Source organism: Lineus longissimus, chromosome 4 (assembly GCF_910592395.1).
Source record: "Lineus longissimus chromosome 4, tnLinLong1.2, whole genome shotgun sequence".
Lineage (NCBI taxonomy): Eukaryota > Metazoa > Nemertea > Pilidiophora > Heteronemertea > Lineidae > Lineus > Lineus longissimus.
The window spans coordinates 2,937,464-2,957,050 of NC_088311.1; the positions used below are offsets into that span (position 1 = coordinate 2,937,464).

Here is a 19,587-nt window from a genome sequence, read left to right on the forward strand (position 1 = left end):
TGAATCTAATTCGAATCCGGGCCTGATAAACGTTCATGGATGAAAAATGGAAAGAAGACCTTTTGAAAAAACGAAAAAATACATTCGCCGGGGTTCGAACCCGTGACCACCCAATCTAAAGCGCAGCGCTCTAACCGCTGAGCTATCAGGGCGTTCATGTTTGACGTGAGATATTCGGCAATCTGAAGACAGGCCTTAGGGTACGCGCCATGATTGTGGCTAGGTCACGCTGGCGGAAGAGTAATTGGGTGCAAATAGTTCCAAGGTAACCGTAAAACACAATATTACTATAGATATTTCCAACGTAGTCTCCTCCAAACAAACGTGGTATATGTACGATTGACATCTGGCCTTTATATCGTGGGCATTCTACGATTAATGAACAGCCAATCAGGAGTCCGTTATAGTGAAGGAGGTTAGGTTGTTGATCTTTTGTTTTAATTTATGGTCACTGCCCGCTCGTCCCCGCTCCCCGGGCGCCCGCCCGCCCGCCCCCCCCCCTCCGATTCCACCCTACCATAGACCCCGCATTTAGGCCCTACCCTTTTTAGTGCAGGCAATGCTTTGATTGAATTACCGAACATCTGCCTTTGACGTCCCCGTTATGCGCTCCGACCGTGCGCCCCGACCAGTACGAACTGCCGGTGTAAAAGTAGAAAATGTCCCCTGGAAAAAGTGTCCGGCCCTATTGTATTCTGCTATAATAATAATATTTTTATGGTCCTATTATCTGGTCTATCGAGACCATGACTGAAGCGCATAATAGAATCCTTTGTTTCCCGGACATTCTATCCTAGGACATTTTAAACTTCTACACCGGTCCAGTGTAATCGTTATTGTAGTCCTCTGAAGATATCAGCCCGAGTCAGCTTGCAAGCACAAGGAAAATAGTGGAAGAGTAGGCCTACCCTCCCCTGATCCCCACCCATAAACGTGCCCGCCCACGGACCCCAACCACCACCACGCCTTTGGCTGCACATTGATTTTTTTACTCTCTCCGCCTCACGTTTGATTGGAAATGCCCCCAAGCTCAGGATGATAGGCCTACTTTTTCCTATTCCGCTTGGTGATGAGTCAACCGAACGTAATCACGACGCCAACGGAGGTTCTTCGAATGCATTGCGAAAGTGACGAAATCAGCGCCTCTAGTCTCAAGATTGCGAAATGCCCCAATTCATTTGTCGTAATATAACGCTTACCATCGGGACGAAATGGATTCTACCAGTAACAATAATGATACAGGTAATAGCATGGTTAATGAAGATTTAGCAGGTATCAATATTATTGTGAAGTTTTCTTTACATAATCGACATTGGCGGCGTTTGGCCAACCAAACCAGCCAGCCCCTTTCGGTACAGCCTGCATACAATGTCAATAACATAGGCCTATGCACATGATGCATCGAATGTAACTGAAATGAAATGCATGAACAGCAGGCAGCTGCTGTGCAGACTGACAGAGGTATAAAGTTATTTATGGACCCTTGACATTTAATAATAAGCGGAATCTTGATTTGTTTCCTTGTTTCACCAGTACTATAGGAGATGGGTAGGCCTATTACTAGTATTGGTATTATTATGTTATGTTAGGTGAGCACACTCACTGACACTCACACTCACGGGCCATCATGGCCATGGCCATGCAGACGCAGTGACAGTGTGGGCTATTATAAATCACATAAACTGTGAGATGCAAACTTGTGATATCGCGATATGGGTAGGTAATAGTGCATCTCACGGTTTATTATAAGCCCACAGTGTGACGACAATCACAATTGAATAATGTCGATGCCAAAATCATAAAATGCGAGTATCGTATAGCAAGGCTATAGTTTTGTCCAAGTTGTTATGTAATCTTGGAAATCTGGACTTTTACTACAGCAAATACATTACAGTCATAGGCTTACTCTGATAAGTCTGAAAAGGTTCCCTTCAAACTTGGTACATGTGCAAACAAAATTGACATTTGGATTGTGAAAAAAAAGGATGCAACTGTGACTCTTTCCCGTTTCCCTCTCTCTGCAACCAAACAATGGAGAGAATAAAGTTTTAATCCTTCTCGTATTGTTCTGGACACTCTCCACGCATGCGAGGAGTTTGGTCCATGTGGTCAGGGTCTTTCTCGAAACTGTCTATTGTACTGCCACAGCGTGAGAAGATGATGGTATGGTACAAATGTAGATAGCCATGGTATCTAGCACTGCATTTACAGAAGCTTAGCAGCCCACCAGGCCTTCATGTAAGCCTACCGGTACATTGATTTAGTTAATGAATTATGAGTGACTTCCTCACGCACGCTGTTATTGTAACTGAACCACTGAGGACCAGGAATGGTTATTAAAAGTGGACCCACAATGATTATGATGACAGTACAGTACTGCCACTTTTTAAAGGGTAATTAAATAAGCGCCATGTCTGCATGACAGAAATAGTAAAATGGGGATACAATCAATACAAAGCAGACCTGGCGATATATTATCGTGCAATGTTAGCATCATTGGGAATTGCCATTCTAAATTTTAACTTCTTCATCTTTGCGAAAATTCTGGCTGCATAGCAGCCATCTTTGAAATCTTTTTTCTGATTTCATTGCCAATGGTTGTATGCAGAGGTACAAATAATACCCAAAAGATTGAGGAGCAGATACACTGCCACTATTAAAAAGTGACTGACAATAATCTTCAGATTGTGGCATGTGACCTCTTTGCTAGACCGTCTGACCCAGATTTGTTTGCCTTCTCTTTTACAGGCTGCACCAGCAAGTAGGCCTGAGGCAACTTCTCAACCTGTGAACAATAGGAAGTCAGTCAAAGCTAAGGTATGTGTGTGACCAAGTTTCCATCACCGAATTCTTTTTAGACCTTGATATTGTTCAGACTTAACTTGTCATGTCCAATCTGTCATCATGACTTTATGGGAAAACCTGTAACATGTTTGTCAAGGTTCCGCAGCAAAACATCCCCATAGCATAATGCTGCCACCTCCGTGCTTCACAGTCAGAACGGTGTTCTTTGGATCCCCCCCCCCCCCCCGTTTTGCCAAACGTACTGCTGGTAGTTGTGGCCGAAGACTTCGCTTTTAGTCTCATCAGACCAAAGAACACTCCTCAAGAAGGCTCTGTATTTGCCCACATGTTCTCTCGCAAACTTCAGCCTTGCTTCCCGGTAGCGTTTTTGAAGTAAAGGTTTCTTTCTTGCCCTGCAGCCTCGTAGTCCACTACGATGCAAGACCTTCTGGACAGTGGACAGTGACACATTTGTCTCTGTAGCTTCTAATTCCTGGCAGAGGTGTTTCTTGGTCGTCTCGGGGTTAATGTGCACCTTTCTAACCAATGTGGGCTCATCTTTGGCTGTCAGCTTGCGCTTTCTTCCTGACCTTGGTAAGGTTGCTGTTGTCCCTGGGTCCCTGTACTTCTGCTTTATTGTCTGAACTGACGCCCGTGGCATATCAAGCTGCTTGAAAATGGCTCTTAGTGAAGTACCAGACTGGTTCAAGTGGACAGGCGACTCTATCAGATCTTGAGAGTACTCCTTTGACTTCCCCATGATGGCTCTAAGCTGGCAAATGACCTGAGCAGAAACCCAGTCCCTTTTATACTGCTACAGTGGCGCCACCTGAGCTATGACATAATCATGATGGTCAACAGGTAGTTGAGACAAGATAAAAGCCATTGTATAACATATTTGCCCACCTCAAGGCCAAACAACTAGTAGATAAGGTAGGTGTATGTAAACTTATGACACTCTGAAATATGCATTGTTTTCAAATAGAGCTCATAAAAACAATGAAATTTTATGAAACAGAAGCATGTTTTTTAGTTGATGACGAGATGTGATGATAGACTTCCTGTAAACTATATACTATTCCCGCGTTCGGTAGTTGCAGAGAAAGAGACAGGGTTATCATCCTTTGAATTGTTTGTAAACTTTCGAGCACGACTGTACTCTCTAATTTTTGCCTTGGCCTCCAGAAATAATAGTGTATTTTCAAATTCTTTCTTATCAAACCTGAGTGTGTGTTATTATTGCACCACCAATATCCAATTTGATAACCAGTACGCATGTACCCAATGGTTTGGTTGTCTAATTTTCTAATTGTAATTTCTAATTCTAGTGTGAAAGTCGATAGTTCCCTTTTTTGTCATGGTAACGTTGTGGGCATTTTCTATTCTTGGCTCACATGGGTGAGCTTATATCCTTACGATTTCATCTTGTCCAGCATTGTTGGCTTTGACTTTGTCTGTCGTTAAGCACTTTTATCATATACCCTAAGTGCAGTGATCTGGCAGACGTATATGATAAATAGAAAACTGCACGAGTGTCTGATCCGAGTATCCAGATTGCACTCGATGATTTTCTACGCAGGTCGAGAGCTTTTCAAGCCGTTGAAAATCATTTCGTGCAATCTGGATACTCGGATCAGACACTCGTGCGGTTTTCTTATTGTACATGTACATGTCAGAAGCACTATCAATGGAAACACGTACCACTTTTTTCAGAAAAGAAAAGCCAGCAAAGGAAAAGCAAGCAAGGCGAAGGGTAAGAAATTTTTATTAGATTCAAGTTGCCGTGTTGGAAATAACAGTGGTCATAAGATATATAGAAAATGTAGCACTTGTCTTCATGGCATCATTGCATCACATCATCAGGAGGATAGGATTTTTGATAGAAATTTGCAACCATAAGCTGATTTAGAAATTTAATTTGCGGAGCAAAAACAAACAGTTATGTGATATTTCCATTGAAATAATGGACTCCTCGGAGTGCATGATGCAATGAGATTACAAAGAAACATTTAGCCAAATGTTCAGTTGTTGAAAGGTTTAATGAGGAACTGACCCCTGTATCCTCATATCCAATCGGGGGGGGGGGACAATTTGGTCGCATGGCCATCAGAATGAAATGTAATTGACTTATTTTGCAGGAGACTATTGCGCAGCTGAGAGAATAGACAACTACGACCCCAAAAACAACACGTATTACATAAAGTGGCAAGGATATGATGCGTCCCACAACTCATGGGTAAAAGCGGAAGACGTAACTTCTCCTCTCATCTCTTCTTACAAAGAGAAATTAGGTAAATCATGATTGAAAGGATTATGGCTGTGTGCTCTATGCAGTTGATGTTGTAGTGGTTGTGAGTCAGGCTGATGCAGCAGTTTCTCAGAGGTAGTGCCCAATTCGAACAACTGTAGCTTATCACATAATTATCGTTTATCAGAATTGTGGAGTCAAAAGGAAGGATTGACAATCAATTTATTGAAATTCCTTCAGATGATACATTAAAAGATGTCATAAAACTCACCTGTCCATTCAAAAGGCTTTTGTATTGCAATTACAGAACGGTTTCTATTCAATAAAAACACTTCGCTGGTGAGAAAATTGTTGGGAACACTTCAAAGCAGTGGAAGTCTTTGGTTCAAAGGCATCTCAAACCAGTATGAGGTTGCAGCATGAATGCAGTGTAATTGAGATTTGCTTGTTTTCTTCGCCTTAATTCCATATATTTTGGTAGTGTACCCTTGAAGAAAATGATATGATGTCGTGTGATACTAATATCTGAATAATAGTGGTTCTTTTAATTTCCTCTATTTTAGGTTTCGGAACGCACAAGAAGTGATGCACCTCATGTCTTTCGATTGTTGAAAAAATTGATGTGAATTTGTGCAAATCCTCCCGCCTGTGTTTTTTTGTTCAGTGGAATTCACGTATTTCGGTATTCCTTCTTCACCTCCACGCATTATTCATTCTGACATAAACTCACATGATCACTTTTGATGAAAGATTACATAATGGATAATATTGAATTCGCACAAATATAGTACAATGTAAACTTATCATATCTTTCAAAGGTCTCATTAAAAGTAAATGTAAGTTACATGTACATGTACTGTGGAATTATTGTTTTTTCAGACAATCTGTGGCTGTTGTATACATGTATCATTCAATAAACGTGGCGTTTTTCATATTATTAGATACATATATAGTCTTGCCTTTATCTTTGCTACCTCCCAGCGACTTGACTACATGTATTATAAGGGACCATCTCAAAAGTATTTTGAAGCCTAAAAGACTACGGGTAAGTCATTTAGTCTTTTTGAGTGTGGTCACACCCAAGACTAAGTGACTTGAGTCATTTTTGCTTCAAAAAACATGTACCTGTGAGATGGTCCCTGAATTCATACCTTGAGACAATATCCAGATCGGCACTTAATACTGAGTTTCTCTTGAATTGGCATCAATAGAGAAGTCTGGCTACATGTGCTAGGATTGCAAATTACAGCGTACTTTACATGTACATTGGACTTGGAGCCTCCCTCGGTGGATACCTCTCTAATAAGGACACCGGTGCTGAATTGGTTTGGGTGGAATTCCACAACCAGGACGCCTTTCAATTGCAGACGATATTGGAGTGTCCTAACAGCAAGGTAACACTTTACTTAGACAACGTCACGTCCAACAAGAATACACCTGCCACATACGGAAATACTGCCTTTGAAGACATCATTCAGAATGTTTGGGTTACTTAAGGATTTGTCACACCCACCCAGAAAATACACAAGATGTCATTGAAAATGCTTAAAAAAATGTCACATCCCACCTGAATACGCCGAACGTATGGAAATACCGTCTCTGAAGACATTATCCAGCATGGTCGGTTTACTTTATTCGACACAATGTCACATTCAACCTGAATACGCCTGATCGTATGGAAATAATGACTCTGATAATGTCATTCAGAAGAGTTGGGTTTACCTACATGTACGATATAATGTCACTTCTAACCAAAATACTGCAGCTGCATATGGTATGTAATTCAGAATGATGGTTTACTTGAGACAATGTCACATCCAACCAGAATACACCTACCGCATACTGAAGTACGGTCTTTGAAGATGTCATTCAGAGCAGTTTGATTTTTCTCAGTAATCCAAGAGCCCGCTACATGTATATGTGTACATGCAGGACAATACAATGGTCAGTCACTTCAAAGCGTGGCCTTCAGGGGATGGCACAAGGACAAGGGCAACTTGAATACACAACCTTTCTCAGTCAAGATGAGGCAGATGCTACTTGACCATACACATCTTTGACACCTGTCTGCTCATTTCCGGCAAAAATTGATGGTTCTTTATACATGTAGGCAGCCTGATAGTATCAGCTGTGTTCACCCAAGGTGAGCAACAATGAAAACAAGTGCATGTATTTTGATGCAAGAATCATTTTATTGCTGCTGAAATTCACATTCAGCCAGTAATACAAATCTGCTTATACATAATTGGTGGATTCACAATATATCAGATTACACAAAAGGCATTTTCCAAGGTCCCCAGTGGTCCGGCAATAATTCTAAGTCGTTTTGGGAGTTGCAGGACATCAGCCTAGCCCCCTGCGGTCAGATAAAAAAATTAACCAGCAGCAGGTACCCCCCTCATGATTAAGTTTGTCCCGAGGGCCGGAACATCGCTGTATCGTCGAACAGTTGGCAGATTCCTGAGCGCCAGACGAGCAAAAAAAACTCTCACTGAACAGTTTTGCCTCAGTTGACACTTTTTGCCAAACGACGTCATTTTAGGGTCGTCACAACACCTGATTTGTGGCGTAGTTTCCCAATAAACTGCATTGGAAGTTTGAACTTTCACTACAAAAAGTTAGCATCTCGTGGCATACTTTGTTAGCTTCGAGTGACATTTGGGGACACTATACCCTTTTAGGCAAACTTAGACCAAATCAAGTCGAAAAAGATCGGGATTTCTGAAATAAATCCGGCTTCAAAGGGTTAATTACACGTACTCAATGCCAATGTCATCACAATCCTCCTCCTCAGAGCTAGACGCATCCTCCTCCGAATTTGATTCTTCACCACCAGGTTGCACCTCCCCTTCCTCAAAATCCACCACGATCTCTATGTCAGTGTCCATACATTCAAATACATCTGTTGCTTCTAGGAGAAGGTCTGTGTAGAATTCCTTTGATTCCAGCAGCAACTTCACCAATCCATGGTTTTCTTAAATAGAAGGAGAGCTGGACATTAAAATTCTGAAGTCATCAACAAAGGTAATGCACATACATCTGCAAACCAATAGTTTATGTCTGTCCAGTTAGATTAATGAAAGGCATTCGGTTTGAATTAATTCAAAGCAGGGGTTAGTACATTTGTATTAGTAAACTGAACCTGAGCTGGGAAAGAACGAAGTTGCAATCAGATCCAGATCAGCATCCACAGCCCAGGTTAATTCAGAGGTAGTGCCACAGCAAGACAAGTACATGTACATGTATGCATCAACCTCCACAAATGTTCGGTAAAAATAATTGCATGGCCACTACCTTGGTTTTTGATGGCCTCATTGTTCACGGTGTTGATTCTGTCTTCCAAGGTGTTGATTTTTTTCTTGAAGAAAAGAACAGTTGATACCATCTCTTGAATGAGCACAGGCAATTCCTCGATGTACCTGGTCATGTGTTCATGTATATCAACTATTTTCTTCTTCAAAGCAAATGTTTCTCCCTTGTTCCCTGAATTGAAGAAACAAATATTAGGACTACAGGCTAAAAGTTTCTTGCTCCATCCCTCCTACATGTACATACGAAACGCTGGTAAAAATACATGCTGGATATGTCAGAAATGTGACTATAAGATTGAGGCGCAACTTAACATTTTACTTGCAACCAATGCTACATTGCAACCAAATTGTGTTAAATGTACAAGGTAGAATGTACTTTACATCACTTGAAGACCAATGTACCAGTAAGCCTAGAGCAAAATGCCGACCCAGGCTTTAAACCTCAAATTGCTTGATAAACAACAGCTGGATCAATTTCTCTGAACAATCGAAAATGACTGCAGGACATTACCACTTGGAGTTATTTGTGTCCTGGACTTTGTGTTACATGTACTAAGTGAAGTTTGTGGGTAAATGAATATGAAGTGAATGCCAACCTGCAGGATTATGCCAAGGCAACAAATAGTCCTCTTGCGTGACTTCGTCCACAGAAACATGACAGTCTGCTTTTGAATTGTACAGTGTAGCACAATGCTAAAGTTGCTTTCTCTCCTTTTCAAGACGCTTTCGTAGAGAAGCCTGACTCTTTGAAGCATCTGAAATGAAAATGATAAACTTTTAAACTGATCGATATAGCAGTGAACTCGACATGCATCGTAACTGCACAAACTGCTAATATGAAGAAAGCCCCTTTAATACTGTCGTGTTAATTGCTATCTTTCAAATCATGTCATGTTATTTAAACCAATGAACTTTATAAGAATCTGAAAAGAATGAAAGTGTGTATATAATCAAATTGAAAAACTCCCGAAGATGGGCCAGAAGGCTGGAAAACCTGGTCAACAAACTGGGTTGACCATGGCACAAGGAAAACCGTGGTGTTCTTGCAGCTTCTATCTTCAGCTCCAGACTCTGAATCACATTCTAGAGAACAAGTTGTGTTTTGATTAAAGAGCTGTGTTCCTTCAGTTATTTTTAGTGCCTGTTACATGTACACTTTGAAAACAAATTTATCTCCTATAAATATATCATACCTGATAACAGCTGACGACGCACATGAGACACAAACTGCACATGATGAACTATGTTTTCCCATTTTCCTAAGTATTGACCTCAATACTGGCTCCCGCACCTCCTCCCAACTCTCCTCTTGTCTTTGCTTCCGGTCAGCATGCGCAACAAAATGCCTTTTCTTCCATTCAGATTCAGTGCCTGGCACTTCAGTACTATTGGAAGCCCGAATCCCATTCAGAAGCTCCATAGGTTCAGCTCTCACTGTAAATTAAAAGTGCATTGATAAATACTACCGGGAAAGAAAAAAAAAGTTCCTAAGTGTTGATTCGAAAATACCATTATTTGCCTTAATCAGCAGCCAGTGTTGCCCAATTAACCTTTAAAAAAGAATAAATCATTTGCAAACTATTACCCGACTTTTGATCAACACAAAATTCAAAATTTAGATGAATCAGTTAACGTCGTTTGACCTCTGCAGCCGTAAAAAGTATGGTAGGTCAAATCGGAAACTTACTCCTTATAAAATACACAACTTGATTTGTGTCTTGGAATAGAGCCAACTAGCTGATGAATAAAAAGACCTTAAAAGACAAATCACAAACCTTGCTGGAACACTTGAAAATCGAAAGGTGCATCGATTTCTACTTCATTATTACTTGGTAGCAATTCCTCAGGAAAGTCCTTTAGTTTCTCTGGAAAAACAAGCAATTTTGAAATTAAGGCCAAATGCAGATTACGCCAGAAAAGATGCAATTTCTTCCATGGAATTTCTTACATAAAAAGGGTGGAAAAGACTAATTTTTCTGGTTTGATTTTAAAGATTGGTGAGAAATTTTAACGAGGTATAGCAGTGATAGGGTTGGATTTGTAGGCATAAACCATTTGTCATTAACATGAAATTATCAGTTAATTGCACTAATGTAAGACTAGTCTAGCAGCAATATTTTTCCATGTATAAAGCCTAATTGAATATTGATGGCTCAGACGAGGTGAAGGCATTTGTCAACCAAAAACAATCTACCTGTCGTTGAGGTTTTCTTCCCTTTTCTTTCTCTTCTGGGAACTGATGGACCATCTATAGCACCATTGATGTCCCTGGATGGAGCTTTCACATATGGTTTTTAAGTTCTTTTTAGGATAGGTTTTCCTCTTTCTCCTGCGATAGGAGGCAGCCAACTCTTTGATTCGTGCATAATGCCCTGCATTCTCACCAGAAGGATTGTCATCATTACCATTGGATGATGCTGAAAAACAAACACATAAAGTGACAAATACTAATAATAGTCAAAACTATGACTTAGCCTAGACAAAATACAGCCTTCATGCAGGCTACACTCGATTTATGATTTTAACAAACACGAAATACTTTTCTACTGAGTTTTGTAACACCATGATTCTGTCCAAATGGGCCATTGTACGATAGAGTGACAGGCCTTTCAATTACGTGGAGACCTCTACACCCTGTATTTTTTTAGCCTATTTTGGGGGACATGTTTTTTTGCTTTTTGGCTTAATTTGGGGACATTTCATCACGCCAATTTGCCTGAACAGCGATGTCATAAATCAAAGTTAGTGACTGATATCACCACATACACCTGAAAAATCATAATTTTAGGGGGAAAACTTTAAAATGGGGCCATTTGGATGAGATTTGGTTATGTTAGGGGTCAAAAAACGCTTCAGGGGGGTCATATTTTTTAAAAAAAAGAAAAAAAGACCTAATTTGGGGACATCCTGTACGGTGTAGGAATCATGTAATTGAGAGGCCTGAGTGACCTTATACAGTCCTTCGTAACTGGGAGTGCTGACCTGCCAGATTTCGGTCTCATGTTCACGGGCTTAGCGCCTTCGTTGCTCAAGAAATAGGCGAAGCCCCCCCCCCCCCTCCCCCCACTGCGATATCAGGCTACGCCCCTGAACGTTCACGTGATACATGTTCTATGTCATTTTCGAATTGGTCAATCACTGTGCATGAGGTGACTTGTGACAAGACATCACATGGAAATAATTAATGCGATGACAGGGTAATCGGCCTGGGAAATGTTGAAACGCCACAATATTTGAGGCCACAATTCATGAATTACCTCTTTTGGCAGAAGGGCAGGCACGCCGGTCTAAGTCAATGAATGTGAAATTTTGAATTTATGGTTAGGGCCAGGGGGGGGCGGCCTGGCCTGCCCGCCCGGCAAGCGTGGCCACACAGGGTAGGCTAGGCCTAGGGGGTGGGCATGGTGGGGGGGGGGGGGGGGGACTATAGGCCTACCATTACATCAATGTGTATGTCAATGATGACAAATAATGATGAAGATATCCATGCATCAAGCATTTACATACATTTACGGCAGCAGCATGGGGATGCATCTCATTTATCAATACAGGTGGTAGGCCTAGCTAGGCACGTGCCCTGCTGGGCCTGGGCCGGGGCTGGGCGACGGCCATGCATGCTTTTTTCTCAGATCGATTTAGGACAATTAGGTGACAAAAAAACAAGGCCGAGGATACGGGTACGGCAGCCGTATCTGAACATTTTTTGGCTATTCGTACGGCAGTGATCTGAGCATGCGCAAAAGCATTCAGCTCCGGTTACGTCACTGCCGTTTAGGTTTTTATAGTACGGTTTGGCTATTCGTACGGCAGCTCGCCAAACTGCAGTTGTGGATTAAAGTGCCGCTTCGGCGTCCGTTTCAGGCACTTCTCGATCGTTCGAGACCTCCGAGTATACATCTTGCAAAAGTTTACATCTTCATATTTCAAGTTCAGTAAACGATGAAAATTCGGCATTAATCAATTTCATATTGGGGATACGGCTGCCGTACCCGTAGTCAGTTCGAAAAAAGAACACCTTGGCGACCATCTGGCTATACTTACCACCAAATTCCATGGTCAGGATATTTGATGCGGTCCTAACTGTGACATGGTCTACGTTTCATAGCCTACCGGTACTTCAAACCGTAAATAGCAATGGAATTGAGCAAAACTGAAATACTACAACACCATGAACATCCGATAAATCGAATGTCGCACGTTCTGTATCCCGCGAGATCTCGAAACTACTGCGCACAGGCGCGAGAAATTATATAATAGCTCAATTGCCCCCTACCCCTTCAATTCAGCTCAGGCCCCCTCGACTAACTACCTCCATCCCCCCCCCCAAATGTAAAATGATATCGTTTTTAGATTTGCTGTCGGTGTAGTCGGGGTTTGTTTGTCAGTCAAGGGGGCAACCGAAGGGGGGGGGGGGGGGGTCTCTAAGTTTCACGTGCCTGTGCTGCTGTTTTAGTAGCGGCAGAGGCAGTGGCTAAAAAAGTAGCACGAGAAACGAGGATGAGCTGATATAGTTCTCCAGTAAAATGGGTTGCCGCAAATATTGACAACTTTAAAACTGTCAAAAACTTGCGTGAAGATTAATCAGAATAATTGAAGAGTCATGAAACTATATGATTACTACAAACCTAATGCAAATCTAAAACATTCATACGGGCTAGTTTTGCGAATAGATGGATACCTTTGTTTACAAAAATGACGTCACTCTGACGTCACGCATAACTTAAAAGATACTTCGTTGCTATAGTTCATCATTATCCCACTGTAGCGCAATGTCTGTTTAGTTCCACCCCCAGCTGAAAGGTGGGGCAGCCTGATTTGGATCGTGGGATATGTACGTTATAAGCCACTAATACCAATCGTAGATATACCACTATTGTTTGCGGAGAATGCACTGATATTTCTTAATATATCGTATATATAGAGTTCGGTGATTTTATTGAAAATGTTTGCAGTTGATTTAAATGTTTGAATGGTTTAAAAACAAAATTTTTAGAAGCGAGGTCAACAGGGTCAAAAGAAATAGTTTTTGGCGCCAATGATGTCGGCAATGGCAGATTTGAATTAAGATTCGAGTCGATTCTTTTGGAAGCCGAAAGTGCGGATGCACAGGGCAATTGCATTTAGAAAACTTCGCCGACTGATAGTCAAACCATTCCCTGGAGTGCTCGAAAACCTGGAATCAGTGTGTACTTTAGCTTGAAAAGTTCGCGGGTGAAGGGGTTTTCTTCATAATAATATTGATAATGATAATAATGATGATGGTCTAAGGGCGCTAGCGGATCCAGGAACTGGAAGAAAAGGGAGCGTGCACTGCATTTCTCATCAATTGCTGCACTACAGGTGTGTTCCAAAATTTCATGGTCAATTTCAAAGATTCTTTATCAATTAGGGGGCGTGCCTCTGGTGCACCCCCTTGGATACGCGCCTGATAAACGTTCATGGATGAAAGTAGAAAGAAAGCTTTTAAAAAAAAACGATATGAGATTCGCCAGGGTTTGAATCTAATTCGAATCCGGGCCTGACAAACGTTCATGGATGAAAAATGGAAAGAAGACCTTTTAAAAAAACGAAAAAATACATTCGCCGGGGTTCGAACCCGTGACCACCCAATCTAAAGCGCAGCGCTCTAACCGCTGAACTATCAGGGCGTTCATGTTTGACGTGAGATATTCGGCAATCTGAAGACAGGCCTTAGGGTACGCGCCATGATTGTGGCTAGGTCACGCTGGCGGAAGAGTAATTGGGTGCAAATAGTTCCAAGGTAACCGTAAAACACAATATTACTATAGATATTTCTTAATATATCGTATATATATAGCTCGGTGATTTTATTGAAAATGTTTGCAGTTGATTTAAATGTTTGAATGGTTTAAAAACAAAATTTTTAGAAGCGAGGTCAACAGGGTCAAAAGAAATAGTTTTTGGCGCCAATGATGTCGGCAATGGCAGATTTGAATTAAGATTCGAGTCGATTCTTTTGGAAGCCAAAAGTGCGGATGCACAGGGCAATTGCATTTAGAAAGCTTCGCCGACTGATAGTCAAACCATTCCCTGGAGTGCTCGAAAACCTGGAATCAGTGTGTACTTTAGCTTGAAAAGTTCGCGGGTGAAGGGGTTTTCTTCATAATAATATTGATAATGATAATAATGATGATGGTCTAAGGGCGCTAGCGGATCCAGGAACTGGAAGAAAAGGGAGCGTGCACTGCATTTCTCATCAAAATTGCTGCACTACAGGTGTGTTCCAAAATTTCATGGTCAATTTCAAAGATTCTTTATCAATTAGGGGGCGTGCCTCTGGTGCACCCCCTTGGATACGCGCCTGATAAACGTTCATGGATGAAAGTAGAAAGAAAGCTTTTAAAAAAAAACGATATGAGATTCGCCAGGGTTTGAATCTAATTCGAATCCGGGCCTGACAAACGTTCATGGATGAAAAATGGAAAGAAGACCTTTTAAAAAAACGAAAAAATACATTCGCCGGGGTTCGAACCCGTGACCACCCAATCTAAAGCGCAGCGCTCTAACCGCTGAGCTATCAGGGCGTTCATGTTTGACGTGAGATATTCGGCAATCTGAAGACAGGCCTTAGGGTACGCGCCATGATTGTGGCTAGGTCACGCTGGCGGAAGAGTAATTGGGTGCAAATAGTTCCAAGGTAACCGTAAAACACAATATTACTATAGATATTTCTTAATATATCGTATATATATAGCTCGGTGATTTTATTGAAAATGTTTGCAGTTGATTTAAATGTTTGAATGGTTTAAAAACAAAATTTTTAGAAGCGAGGTCAACAGGGTCAAAAGAAATAGTTTTTGGCGCCAATGATGTCGGCAATGGCAGATTTGAATTAAGATTCGAGTCGATTCTTTTGGAAGCCAAAAGTGCGGATGCACAGGGCAATTGCATTTAGAAAGCTTCGCCGACTGATAGTCAAACCATTCCCTGGAGTGCTCGAAAACCTGGAATCAGTGTGTACTTTAGCTTGAAAAGTTCGCGGGTGAAGGGGTTTTCTTCATGATAATATTGATAATGATGATGGTCTAAGGGCGCTAGCGGATCCAGGAACTGGAAGAAAAGGGAGCGTGCACTGCATCTCTCATCAAAATTGCTGCACTACAGGTGTGTTCCAAAATTTCATGGTCAATTTCAAAGATTCTTTATCAATTAGGGGGCGTGCCTCTGGTGCACCCCCTTGGATACGCGCCTGATAAACGTTCATGGATGAAAGTAGAAAGAAAGCTTCTAAAAAAAAACGATATAAGATTCGCCAGGGTTTGAATCTAATTCGAATCCGGGCCTGATAAACGTTCATGGATGAAAAATGGAAAGAAGACCTTTTAAAAAAACGAAAAAATACATTCGCCGGGGTTCGAACCCGTGACCACCCAATCTAAAGCGCAGCGCTCTAACCGCTGAGCTATCAGGGCGTTCATGTTTGACGTGAGATATTCGGCAATCTGAAGACAGGCCTTAGGGTACGCGCCATGATTGTGGCTAGGTCACGCTGGCGGAAGAGTAATTGGGTGCAAATAGTTCCAAGGTAACCGTAAAACACAATATTACTATAGATATTTCTTAATATATCGTATATATATAGCTCGGTGATTTTATTGAAAATGTTTGCAGTTGATTTAAATGTTTGAATGGTTTAAAAACAAAATTTTTAGAAGCGAGGTCAACAGGGTCAAAAGAAATAGTTTTTGGCGCCAATGATGTCGGCAATGGCAGATTTGAATTAAGATTCGAGTCGATTCTTTTGGAAGCCAAAAGTGCGGATGCACAGGGCAATTGCATTTAGAAAGCTTCGCCGACTGATAGTCAAACCATTCCCTGGAGTGCTCGAAAACCTGGAATCAGTGTGTACTTTAGCTTGAAAAGTTCGCGGGTGAAGGGGTTTTCTTCATGATAATATTGATAATGATAATAATGATGATGGTCTAAGAGCGCTAGCGGATCCAGGAACTGGAAGAAAAGGGAGCGTGCACTGCATTTCTCATCAAAATTGCTGCACTACAGGTGTTTTCCTAAATTTCATGGTCAATTTCAAAGATTCTATATCAATTAGGGGGCGTGCCTCTGGTGCACCCCCTTGGATACGCGCCTGATAAACGTTCATCGATTCTTTTGGAAGCCGAAAGTGCGGATGCACAGGGCAATTGCATTTAGAAAGCTTCGCCGACTGATAGTCAAACCATTCCCTGGAGTGCTCGAAAACCTGGAATCAGTGTGTACTTTAGCTTGAAAAGTTCGCGGGTGAAGGGGTTTTCTTCATGATAATATTGATAATGATGATGGTCTGAGGGCGCTAGCGGATCCAGGAACTGGAAGAAAAGAGAGCGTGCACTGCATTTCTCATCAAAATTGCTGCACTACAGGTGTGTTCCAAAATTTCATGGTCAATTTCAAAGATTCTTTATCAATTAGGGGGCGTGCCTCTGGTGCACCCCCTTGGATACGCGCCTGATAAACGTTCATGGATGAAAGTAGAAAGAAAGCTTTTAAAAAAAACCGATATAAGATTCGCCAGGGTTTGAATCTAATTCGAATCCGGGCCTGATAAACGTTCATGGATGAAAAATGGAAAGAAGACCTTTTAAAAAAACGAAAAAATACATTCGCCGGGGTTCGAACCCGTGACCACCCAATCTAAAGCGCAGCGCTCTAACCGCTGAGCTATCAGGGCGTTCATGTTGGACGTGAGATATTCGGCAATCTGAAGACAGGCCTTAGGGTACGCGCCATGATTGTGGCTAGGTCACGCTGGCGGAAGAGTAATTGGGTGCAAATAGTTCCAAGGTAACCGTATAACACAATATTACTATAGATATTTCTTAATATATCGTATATATATAGCTCGGTGATTTTATTGAAAATGTTTGCAGTTGATTTAAATGTTTGAATGGTTTAAAAACAAAATTTTTAGAAGCGAGGTCAACAGGGTCAAAAGAAATAGTTTTTGGCGCCAATGATGTCGGCAATGGCAGATTTGAATTAAGATTCGAGTGGATTCTAGTGGTGCCGCCATCTTGGATCAACGAAAGTTGGTCTGAGAGAGGGCCAACTATTTTTGCCTACAACTGAATGATATTGTCATTGTCATTCAAATAAAAGTAGTTTTTGTGAAAGAATATTATTTGGACTAGTTAGAAATATCACAGTTTCAACAAATTCTTTGATAATTAGTCCACATTTGGACACTAGACCTCGCATTTCCCCGTCCACAAAATCAAAGGCCACTTCGAAAACCTTCAAAAAAGGGGCTAAAAAGCCCGTCCACTCATTGATCAAAATCACCCATCAAAATATTTTTTTTCTTTTTTCTTTCGCTGACCCATTAAAAAGATTATATCCATTAACATACTGCATTAACATACTGCAATTTCTTTTAAATATATTGAAAGACAAAGAAATGCCAGCCCACCAAACTTTGAGGGCCGCTGTCCACACTTTCGTCCACACTTTCGTCCACAGTTTACACCTACCCAAAGTTTGAGTTGTCAGTTGGTTTAGGGGCACAATCACCTAGATTATAGCGGCAATACACGGTTGCCTATGGCTATAGAGGTTCTTCACTGACGTCACATGATAACGTTGCCGATTTGTTTTGCACTGCCATATTGGCCGTCACACGTGGTCACGACGTAAAGGATACATTGGGCAGGTGGCCGTCAAACGTCACTTCGTGACGTCACGTTAGGAACCTCTATAGACTGTCCTCCATGTCCTCTGTAAAGGACTTTGGGAGGATTCACCAGTCTTGTAAGATGACTGTGGTCCCAAGTAGTAATCAAGTTGTACTTAAAGAGTTGCCAGATAGATATGGGTAACTACCAGTCTCGTGAGATCATCTGATTGAGATAACCAGCTGGCAGAGGTTGGTTGTTCCATTGTCCGTCCTTGTGAGATGATTACCATGGTACAACCAAATCAGTTGTCTTGTATCACCCATGTAGAACGCAAGTGTAATGTTATCTTGCACAGCTAAAGGACCCTTTGAAGATTTCATCAATCTCAGTTGCAGTTGCCTGTACCATGACAAAAGACGGACGAAATCGTGCAATGGCCTTCATGATTTTGCTTGGGTTGTGACTTCCTCATCTCTCTCATCATGTTGTCAACACGGTGGAGCAGCCAGGACTGATTCGGCCTGGCTGTGACTTCCTCATCTCTCTCACCATGTTGACAACTTGGCAGAGCAGCCAAGACTAATTTGGCCTGGCTTTGACTGTCTCATCTCTCTCACCATATTAACAACTAGGCAGTGCGGCGAAGACTGATGCCGCCTGGCTGTGACTGTCTCATCTCTCTCACCATATAGACAACTTGGCAGAGCAGCCAAGACTGATTTGGCCTGGCTGTGACTGTCTCTCATCTCTTTCACCATGTAGACAACTTGGCAGAGCAGCCAAGACTGATTTAGCCTGGCTGTGATTGTCTCATCTCTCTCGACATATTAACAACTAGGCAATGCGGCGAAGATTGATGCGGCCTGGCTGTGACTGTCTCATCACTCTCATCATGTTGTCAACACGGTGGAGCAGCCAGGACTGATTCGGCCTGGTCCCTGGGCTGATAAGGGCAGGCATAAATTGGGTCAGGTCAAATCTTGGGGTTGAGAAAGTGTTAGGTGTAGGTTTAGGGGCCCTACCCTTAGGATAAATATGTCTCAATTTCACCATGGCACACTGACGGCACTTCACCATGGTGAATTCGGACGGTGAAATATTTTACCATGGTGAGCATGGTAAGTTCTACATTCATCATGATGGCGAGCATGGTAAACCCTGAGTTCACCATGGTGAACGCTGCTATCAGGGCGTTCATGTTTGACGTGAGATATTCGGCAATCTGAAGACAGGCCTTAGGGTACGCGCCATGATTGTGGCTAGGTCACGCTGGCGGAAGAGTAATTGGGTGCAAATAGTTCCAAGGTAACCGTAAAACACAATATTACTATAGATATTTCTTAATATATCGTATATATATAGCTCGGTGATTTTATTGAAAATGTTTGCAGTTGATTTAAATGTTTGAATGGTTTAAAAACAAAATTTTTAGAAGCGAGGTCAACAGGGTCAAAAGAAATAGTTTTTGGCGCCAATGATGTCGGCAATGGCAGATTTGAATTAAGATTCGAGTCGATTCTTTTGGAAGCCGAAAGTGCGGATGCACAGGGCAATTGCATTTAGAAAGCTTCGCCGACTGATAGTCAAACCATTCCCTGGAGTGCTTGAAAAC

General features: G+C 41.8%; 2 protein-coding genes across 3 annotated transcripts; one reads left to right on the top strand and one right to left on the bottom strand.

Moving 5' to 3' along the window:
- Positions 1–1,163: 1,163 nt before the first annotated feature.
- Positions 1,164–5,962, top strand: LOC135486623 (uncharacterized). Of its 2 annotated transcripts, none has more exons than XM_064769562.1 (5): positions 1,164–1,242; positions 2,749–2,817; positions 4,498–4,537; positions 4,923–5,075; positions 5,596–5,962. In XM_064769562.1, the coding sequence occupies exons 1-5, from the start codon at positions 1,165–1,167 to the stop codon at positions 5,616–5,618; spliced, it is 363 nt and encodes a 120-aa protein (XP_064625632.1). In that variant the 5' UTR covers position 1,164; the 3' UTR covers positions 5,619–5,962. The 2 variants fall into 2 exon arrangements, 1 of the variants encoding a protein (XP_064625632.1); XR_010446731.1 differs by lacking the exon at positions 1,164–1,242 and adding an exon at positions 2,260–2,393.
- Positions 5,963–7,663: 1,701 nt separating this feature from the next.
- LOC135487249 (uncharacterized) lies at positions 7,664–8,937 on the bottom strand. The gene is made up of 3 exons (XM_064770772.1): positions 8,855–8,937; positions 8,327–8,515; positions 7,664–8,006 (listed from the first exon to the last, which is right to left on the bottom strand). The coding sequence occupies exons 2-3, from the start codon at positions 8,457–8,459 to the stop codon at positions 7,783–7,785; spliced, it is 357 nt and encodes a 118-aa protein (XP_064626842.1). The 5' UTR covers positions 8,460–8,515; positions 8,855–8,937; the 3' UTR covers positions 7,664–7,782.
- Positions 8,938–19,587: the final 10,650 nt, after the last annotated feature.